We start from the raw sequence: 10,174 nt of genomic DNA on the forward strand, positions 1-10,174 counted from the left end.
GGCAACAGTTGCAGATAGTCGACGAAGGCGAGGCACAACAGACCCTGCTGGGAGATTGGACTCAGGGGACTACTTGATGCCAGTGCGCGGAGCCAGGGTGAATTAATTGACAGGAAACGTGGACAGTTTTTTTGGTTTGTTTTGTTTTGGTTTCACTTATTTCAATTTTTATTTATTTATTTTGTTTTGTTGTTTTCATTCGAGTGGATGCGCCTTTCATTCATACTTTATTATTAATTCTGCTGGCGTGCTTTCGGCGCATGTGTAACGCGCTTGCCACGGTTTTGCGATTGCGTTCACGCGCACAACATGGCAGTCTTCTCTACCACATCTCTCTCTCTCTCTCTCTCTCTCTGTGTGTGTGTGTGTGTGTGTGTGTGTGTGTGTGTGTGTGTGTGTGTGTAAAGATTCTGAGATACGTAGTATACATGTAATGTGTGTATGTAGGACTATATATGTGTGTGTGTATAGTGTGTTGTTGTTTTTTGACACAACAGAACTCGGTGAAAATTCTGTCTCCTTGTCTCTGTCTCCCTCTCTCTCAGTCTGTCTGTCTGTCTGTCTGTCTCTCTCTCTCAGGCAGTGTATATATACAGATATTTATATATTGAAAGATACATAGTATACATTTATATAATGTATGTACCGTGTATGGTGTTCTGACACAAAAACAGAACTGTAAAGTTTGTCTGTCTGTCTGTCTGTCTGTCTCTCTTTCTCCCTCTCTCTCTCTGTCTCTCTTTCTCTCTCTCTCTCTCTGTCTGTGTCTCTGTCAGGCTCTGTATAAGTACAGATATCTGTGTACAGACTAGATACACAGCTGGTATACATACAAAGCATTGGCATGTATGCATTTCGGTAGGCAGGTAATATGGTATTCTGACACAAAAACGGAACTGAAAGAAATAGTCCATTATTATTATGTTCACATTCAAAAATATTGTCATGGGACATCACATATTTTTTGTAAATAGCTTTTCCATTCTCCTTGATCGTCTCATCCTCTATGTTTATTGACGGTTATGTTCACTTCATTGTGACTAAAGGAAGTGGCATTATGTTCACTTCATTGTGACTAAAGGACGTGGCATTATGTTCACTTCATTGTGACTAAAGGACGTGGCATTATGTTCACTTCATTGTGACTAAAGGACGTGGCATTACGTTCACTTCATTGTGACTAAAGGACGTGGCATTACGTTCACTTCATTGTGACTAAAGGACGTGGCATTACGTTCACTTCATTGTGACTAAAGGACGTGGCATTACGTTCACTTCATTGTGACTAAAGGACGTGGCATTACGTTCACTTCATTGTGACTAAAGGACGTGGCATTATGTTCACTTCATTGTGACTAAAGGACGTGGCATTGTGTTCACTTCATTGTGACTAAAGGACGTGGCATTACGTTCACTTCATTGTGACTAAAAGACGCGGCATTATGTTCACTTCATTGTGACTAAAGGACGTGGCATTACGTTCACTTCATTGTGACTAAAGGACGTGGCATTACGTTCACTTCATTGTGACTAAAGGACGTGGCATTACGTTCACTTCATTGTGACTAAAGGACGTGGCATTACGTTCACTTCATTGTGACTAAAGGACGTGGCATTACGTTCACTTCATTGTGACTAAAGGAATTGGCATTATGTTCACTTCATTGTGACTAAAGGACGTGGCATTATGTTCACTTCATTGTGACTAAAGGATGTGGCATTATGTTCACTTCATTGTGACTAAAGGACGTGGCATTACGTTCACTTCATTGTGACTAAAAGACGTGGCATTACGTTCACTTCATTGTGACTAAAGGACGTGGCATTATGTTCACTTCATTGTGACTAAAGGACGTGGCATTATGTTCACTTCATTGTGACTAAAGGACGTGGCATTATGTTCACTTCATTGTGACTAAAGGACGTGGCATTACGTTCACTTCATTGTGACTAAAGGACGTGGCATTATGTTCACTTCATTGTGACTAAAGGACGTGGCATTATGTTCACTTCATTGTGACTAAAGGACGTGGCAGTATGTTCACCTCATTATGACTTAAGGACTTGGCATTATGTTCACTTCATTGCGACTAAAGGACGTGGCATTATGTTCACTTCATTGTGACTAAAGGACGTGGCATTGTGTTCACTTCATTGTGACTAAAGGACGTGGCATTATGTTCACTTCATTGTGAATAAAAAAGACGTGGCATATGTTCACCTCATTGTGACTAAAGGACGTGGCATTATGTTCACTTCATTGTGAATAAAAGACGTGGCATTATGTTCACCTCATTGTGACTAAAGGACGTGGCATTATGTTCACTTCATTGTGACTAAAGGACGTGGCATTACGTTCACTTTATTGTGAATAAAAGACGTGGCATTTTTTTTCCAACTGAAAAAAGAAAAAGAAAAGATTTTCGCCTCTGTGTGTGTGTGTGTGTGTGTGTGTGTGTGTGTGTGTGTGTGTGTGTGTGTGTGTGTGTGTGTGTGTGTGTGTGTGTGTCTGTGAATTTGTTCATCATCATCATCATCAGCATCATTATCATCATCATCATTAGTAGTAGTAGTAGTAGTATTGTTGTTGTTGTCGTCGTGGTCATCACCATAACCATTGTGAATGACTAGATTTTCACATTTTTTTTCTACACCATCACACAAACACAAACCAGCACAGAACATGACATGCGTCATGGTTTTGCGGTACTTCATCAGCCAGAATGTCTCCACATTCACGACACTGAGTAATATGAATACCACCAATAATATTATCATGTCTTTTACTTCCCCATCAGTCAAATCTATTCGTTCCGCAGGAAAAGCAAGACTTTACATCTGTTTCTCACAATATGTAAATGATGCAATAACACCACCATCAAACTTGAGACCGTATCAGTATCAGTATCATTAGCTCAAGGATTCGGAGGCGTCACTGCGTTCGGACAAATCCATATACGCTACACCACATCTGCCAACTGAAGCAGATGCCTGACCAGCAGCATAACCCAACTTGAGACATACTTTAAGTAACACAATCAGATATCTTCTTCGTTGAATTAGTACATAAAATTAATAAAAACATTAATTTTCAATGCTCAGTTCTCTTTGTTTCTGTTTCTATTTCTGTATTTGTCTCTGTCTGTCTGTCTGTCTGTCTGTCTGTCTCTCTCTCTCCCTCTCTCTCTCTCTCTCTCTTCCCTTCCCAAACTCGTGTCATAATTATTGCCAGTCTCAGTCACTTTTCTTTTTTCGTCTAAAGGGAGGCCATTTCAAACCTTGCATGTCCTTTCGTGACTGGCCTTATCTCCCATAGACCGTCAGACCTCAGAAAACAAGCCGGAATAGAACCAAAGAAAATGGTAACAACGGGCGATATAATAATCTAACAAGTCTCTGTGTGTGTGTGTGTGTGTGTGTGTGTGTGTGTGTGTGTGTGTGTGTGCGTGCGTGTGTGTGTGTGTGTGTGTGTGTGTGTGTGTGTGTGTGTGTGAATATATGTGCACGCAGTCATGCATATGTGTATAGTGTATGTGCAACGTGAAAAACTTGAAGTGATGCTATGTAAGATTATCTTTAACTTACTGGTTTTGTGTTAGCGTGACTGATGCCATCAAGCAGTGAGACCTACCTGCTAAAAGTTTTCATTATTTTCCTACGTTCACACCAGTGCAGTCGTCACGTTCTGTGCGCCGGGGTCAGTGATGTGAGTGCAGTAATAATACATCAGCAGGACCGCTTCCAAAATTTCGGGGAACGATTGTTCCACGGACCTATACACGTCCGTGCGATGATGATGGTTGTCGCCATCGGCAAATCGTGAGGTGGCCAGTGTCGGCACTGGCTTGATTCAGGATGTAACTGTCTTGTCTTGTCTTGTCTTGTCTTGTAGGCTGTTACTACTTTCTTGTCAGTCACAAGGACGGGTGCTATAGCCTAGTGGTTAAAACGTTGGACTTTCAATCTATGGGTCTGGGGTTCGAACCTCGGTGACGGCGCCTGGTGGGTAAAGGGTGGAGATTTTTCCGATCTCCCAGGTCAACATATGTGCAGATCTGCTAGTGCCTGAACCCCTTTCGTGTGTGTACGCAAGCAGAAGATCAAATACGCAAGTTAAAGATCCTGTAATCCATGTCAGCGTTCGGTGGGTTATGGAAACAAGAATATACCAAGCATGCAAACCCCCGAAAACGGAGTATGGCTGCCTACATGGCGGGGTAAAAACGGTCATACACGTAAAAACCCACTCGTGTACATACGAGTGAACGTGGGAATCGCAGCCCACGAATGAAGAAGAAGAAAAGAAGTCAGTCACAAGATCCTGCCGACTATGAGAGAAGTTAAACTGAAAAAGAAAAGATTTTCCGCACAGCACTTTCACGTACGTGACTTATATCCGGCCTAGACTTCTGTTGATGTGCTTGGCTCGGGCATTAGTGAAGACTTTTCAGAGTGTGTCTTTGAAAGTTCTGAAAGCGTCTCTGAAGGCCTTCAACATCAGCCACGACACATGGGAGCTGAATGCAATGGACAGACCAAAGTGGCGTTCAGCTGTCCACAAAGGCGCCAAATCCTGTGAGGCCAACAGAATCGCTGCAGCAGAGCAACGCAGACAGGCCAGGAAAAGCAGGGCCAGCAAGTCCCCGACAGCCGCCACCATCCCCTGTCCACACTGCGTCAGAACCTTCCGGGCGCGAATTGGCCTGACCAGTCATCTGCGCACCCACAGAGCCCATCCCACCCACCCCCAGGATGACTAGATGGCCCTCGTCGATCCTCGGACGAACCACAGTGAAGACTACTAGAATTATCATAATTATCATTATCCATGTTTTTGTTCTTTAAAAAAAAATTATTTATCCGTTTTTATTTCATCTTATTTCTATATTTTATCTGTTAATCTATTTGTATTTGTATTTCTTTTTATCACAAGAGATTTCTCTGCGTGAAATTCGGGCTGCTCTCCCCAGGGAGAGCGCGTCGCTACACTACAGCGCCACCCATTTAATTTTTTTTTTTTTCCTGCGTGCAGTTTTATTTGTTTTCCCTATCGAAGTAGATTTTTCTACAGAATTTTGCCAGGAACAACCCTTTTGTTGCCGTGGGTTCTTTTACGTGGGCTAAGTGCATACTGCACACGGGACCTCGGTTTATCGTTTCATCCGAATGACTAGCGTCCAGACCACCACTCAAGGTCTAGTGGAGGGGGAGAAAATATCGGCGGCTGAGCCGTGATTCGAGCCAGCGCGCTCAGATTATCTCGCTTCAAAGGCGGACGCGTTACCTCTAGGCCATCACTCCACGAATTATTTATTTGTTTATTTATTCATGTCATATCATTATATTTTTACCTTCCCCCAAGGCCTGACTAAGCGCGTTGGGTTATGCTGGCTGGTCAGAGATGTGTGCTTGACAGATTTGGTGCAGCGTGAAAACTATGGATTTGTCCGGCCAACTGATGGAGTGACGCCTCCTTGAGTAATATAATGAGTAACTGAACTGAACTGTCACTACTGTATCGGGGCTGCTCAGTCTCTGGCTCCTGCGAACTAAGAGCATGTACCCGCCACCGAACAGCGCCACTTTATTTATTTATCTGTCTGTTTGCTTATCAATTTGTTTATTCATTTATCAATCAAAAAATACTTATCTACCTTATTATTTTTGTTTGTTTGGGTTTTTGTCTGTTTGTTTGTTGTTGTTGTTTGTTTTGTTTTGTTTTGTTTTGTCTGAGTCTATATTTTCATAACAAGGTAGATTTTTTTTCTCTTCTGAATTCTGTCATGGATGGCGATGTCCATCCGTCGACAGCTCTCTTGTCAACATGGGTCATGTCAGTTTCATTGGACCTCGGTTAAAGGTCTCACTCGGAAAGACTGACACTGGCTGACCCAGACCACCACTGACACAAGGTCCATACTGAATCTATGTTCAGTTCGTGCCAGGAAAGAGTCGAACCCAGGACACACACACACACACACACACACTTCACTTCCTTTATAGACTTGAACATCGCTCCAGTTCAACATATACTGACTGACAGTCAGCTGTTCAGAACATTATTATTATTTTTTTTTAATCTGTAATTGTTTTTGTGTTGTTGTTATTGTTGTTGTTTTTCTCAATAAGGCACATGTTCAACTGGTAATAGAATTTTTGGTAGTTAATTAAATTTTGGCCGGAACTCCTAGATTTAATTGCCACAAGAAATTAAAAGAAAAGAAACGCCATTGATCAATGAATAGTTAAATTGATGATCAGGTGTTTAATATTGGTTTATCCTTTTTTCTTCTTCTTTTTTTACATTCTCTCTGTCTGTCTGTCTGTCTGTCTGTCTGTCTATCTGTCTATATATATATATATATATATATATATATATATATATATATATATATATATAATTCGGTTTTCATTAAATTTTGTTTGTTTTGTGACTCAAGGGATTGAATCCGCAATTATTCTATAAGGGATTGTTTCCCTTCAGCTATGACAATAATTACGAATGTCCATGTTTGCATGTTTATTACTATTTTGTTCATTCTTTTATGTTGAGGCATCATTTCTGGCCGGGGAGATATTTGAGTGTGTATCATAATCATATTTCAGTTTTTTTCCCTGATTTATATATACGCTTTAAGCTTGAAGGTTCCGAAGCCCCGGCGGCTTTTCGCCGGTGCCGTGCCTTCAAGTTGGACGGAGGACACACTACTGAATAACAATTCAAACACTTCAGTCCAACAATATATTACCGAAACAAGCAACACATTCACACACGCACGCGCGCGCACGCACTGACGCACTGTCGAACGCAAACACACCGTCGGCGATTACGCACACTGCACACACACATATACTGACCGGCCGTGGCGGCACCGGCACACTCGGACGGCCGCACGGCCGCAGGCACTGACGCACACACCGGAGCACACACACACACACACACACACACACACACACACACACACACACACACACACACACACGCACACACACACACACACACACACACACACAAACACCCCGGCTCACACACACACACACACTGACACACACACACACTGAGACACACACACACACACACACACACACACACACACACACACACACACACACACACACACACACACACACACCCCGGCTCACACACTGAGCCGGAGACACACACACACACACACACACACACACGCTCACACGCGCGCGCACGCACGCACGCACGCACACGCACACGCGTGCGCACGCACACACCCCCTCCCCACACGTCCCCCTTCACACACACACACGTCACCGACGGTGCGGATTTAGTGTTTGTGTGTGTGTGTTTTTTTTGTTTTTGTTTTTTGTTTGTTTGTGTGTTTTTTTTCTCAAGGCCTGACTAAGCGCGTTGGGTTACGCTGCTGGTCAGGCATCTGCTTGGCAGATGTGGTGTAGATGTGGTGGATTTGTCCGAACGCAGTGACGCCTCCTTGAGCTACTGAAACTGAAACTGAAACTGTTGCTCACACGGACTTTGCTTACTCTTTTACCTCCCTTGATTCATCTTACACGCGGAAGAACAAAAGGGTACACTTTCCGCTGACGTGCCGAAATAGAAAGTCGTCTGTTTTCAACTCAAGCAACTACGTAGCACGTTGGAAATATTGCCATTACTTAGTTTGTGTTAACCATGAATGGTGCAGAGCAGGAAGAACCTGATATACTTCAGAATGAAACACCGGAGAGCTTAACTGGGGCTGTTTCAGCGGGTGAGCTGCTGTGTTGAGCATAAAGTTCGAGAGAAATCATTCTGACTGGCATCTTTGCTTCTTTTGAATGTTTGTTAATTTTCCTTCTCCAAATCGTTATTATTTCATTACAAGGGTATCGTGTGCTGACTGATGATTATGCTGCCACTGGTATTTTTGTATTTTCTTAACACGCCGAACTGAACACAAACGCGAGTTTGATTCGGGGGGCGTCACACATGAAGGGCGTTCATATACGAGCAAACATGTACGCGCAACAAGGCAGAGAAATAGATCGGCTTGAAAATCATCCGTCAACACCACCAACAAGGCACCATGTTTATGAAAGTCCAACTTTTTGAGCATATAGAAAGATATAGCAGTCACCCAATAATCCAGCATTGAAAACAAGCAAATAGTGGGGAGTAGTGCACAGTACTGTCAGTAGCACAACTTTTTCTTTCTTTCTTTCACCAAGAAATCATTGACCACACCAAACCTGGAGGGAACTGGGTGGGGGTGGGGTGGAGCTGCATGTATGTGCTCATCTGAAAAAATCACTTTGATATTTTCTTAATCGTTTTCCTTGTTGAAAATCAGATCCTGTATTTCTGTGTACAGACTACAGTGCATCAAACTCCACTTTAGATTAGATACGAAGGTGCTGATTAATTTTGTTATTTTATTTATTTTTTTTACTGTTATTATTAGACTCCATCATTCTGAATCTGAACTGTTTAGCTGTCAGTGTATTCCATAACAACAAACACTTGAGAAGTTTATAGTTCTTCACTTGCACTCACTTTGATTATTGGAATACATCTACACTTTGATATGTCTTCACTCTGTGTGCTTCATCTTTGAACCCCACTTTAATTTATGATTTGTATCATGGTCATAGCAATGGTCTAGTTATTTCTTTTTACCTTTAAGCACCAGCTTTCTTTGATTTCAGCAGTAGGACATTGGAAATGGAATGACTGAGCCTGACAAAATATTAAAATCCATGCATATATATATATATTCTATAATACAACTTTTGTTATTCAAACAAGACATGCATGAGTATAATATCAGAGATTCTGACAATGCCCAATTATTATTATGCCTAGCTATGCTTAACATACAGCAAACATTTATGACCCTTAAAAACTTGCAATTTTTAGGAATGAATGCTGTTTAAGCAACAATATTTCATGTTCAGGGGTGTGCAGTCTGGTTTTGTTCTTTTTTTCTTCTTCTTCTTTTTTTTATAAAATTTTATTTTTATTTTTTAATATTTTTTTTTAACCCTTTGAACTTTGATATTTGGGTTTCGGGATCTTTAATGTGAGTATGAGATCTTCTGCTTGTGTATGCACAGAGGTCACCAGCAGGTTTGCATGTGTGTTTATCTTAGAGATGAGAAAAAAAAATCTCACCCTTATTTTTCAGGAGTTGATAAGTATGCAGTTACAACCCAGGACCCTCCTATTGAAAAAGCAACCTCTAAGCACTTGTTTCTCGTTGAAACTGTCTTTCAGTTTTCTTTTCTCCTCTTTTTTTTTTTTTTTTTTTTTTCAGATTGAGGCACTGTTGCAGCAAAGCTATTCTGTATTCATTCATTCAATTTTATATATTTCACAATATGTAGTATTTGAAAATGTGCATGTGTGTGGCTGTTTGTGTGTGACATTGAGTGTGTATGTGTGTGTGCACATACACATTCATTCTGTCCATTGATTTTATGTCTTTTTCTGTAAGATTTGTGTGTGTGTGTGTGTGTGTGTGTGTGTGTGTGTGTGTGCAACAAGCAGCCAAACCTGTGACTTTGGTCTCGAGGCTTAGCACCAGCTGTGAAGTAGCCTGTATTGATTTGTCTGTGTCAGTACACATCCTTGAAAGTGAAACAGACTGAAACTGATTTGAGAGGGAGTTTGTAGCAACCAGGAATATGTCACAACAGACAAGTGCTGCAAAACCCTTCCCACTCCCCTTCTTGATAGATTTGAATTCAGTTAGTTTGGTAACAATCTGGTTTTAAATGAAAGAATGATAACCATGGATACTAATTTTGCACCTATCCTGGGTCAGAGACCAAGCTTCAGGTTAATACAGATCTGGCATTGCACAGTGGTGATTTTTGACTTGCATGGGTAAACAGAGTTGGTCTACAGAAGTAATCACCCAGTCTTGTTTGTCTATGCACGCACACACATACACACGCACATGTGCGTAAATACACACACACACACGCACACACACACACACACACACACACACACACACACACACACACTCTTACATGTGTGCATGCGCCCACACATGCCTTCACTCGCACATGCACACACACACATGTGCTTGCGCGCGCGCGCGCTCAGACACACACACACACACACACACACAGACACACACACACACACTCACTCACTCACTCACTCACTCACTCACTCACTCTCAAACACTCACATGCA

At 41.9% G+C, this 10,174-nt stretch overlaps 1 protein-coding gene across 1 annotated transcript in view; it reads left to right on the top strand.

The window, feature by feature from the left end:
* The first annotated feature begins 7,560 nt into the window (after nucleotides 1-7,560).
* Nucleotides 7,561-10,174, top strand: part of LOC143291653 (selenoprotein S-like) — a 95,531-nt gene continuing 92,917 nt past the window's right edge. Inside the window, exon 1 of the mRNA XM_076601645.1 lies at nucleotides 7,561-7,742. Within this exon, the coding sequence (XP_076457760.1) occupies nucleotides 7,664-7,742 (79 nt within the window). The 5' untranslated portion in view covers nucleotides 7,561-7,663. The remainder of the gene's footprint in view (nucleotides 7,743-10,174) is intronic.

This window comes from Babylonia areolata, chromosome 17, assembly GCF_041734735.1.
Source record: "Babylonia areolata isolate BAREFJ2019XMU chromosome 17, ASM4173473v1, whole genome shotgun sequence".
Classification (NCBI taxonomy): Eukaryota; Metazoa; Mollusca; class Gastropoda; order Neogastropoda; family Buccinidae; genus Babylonia; species Babylonia areolata.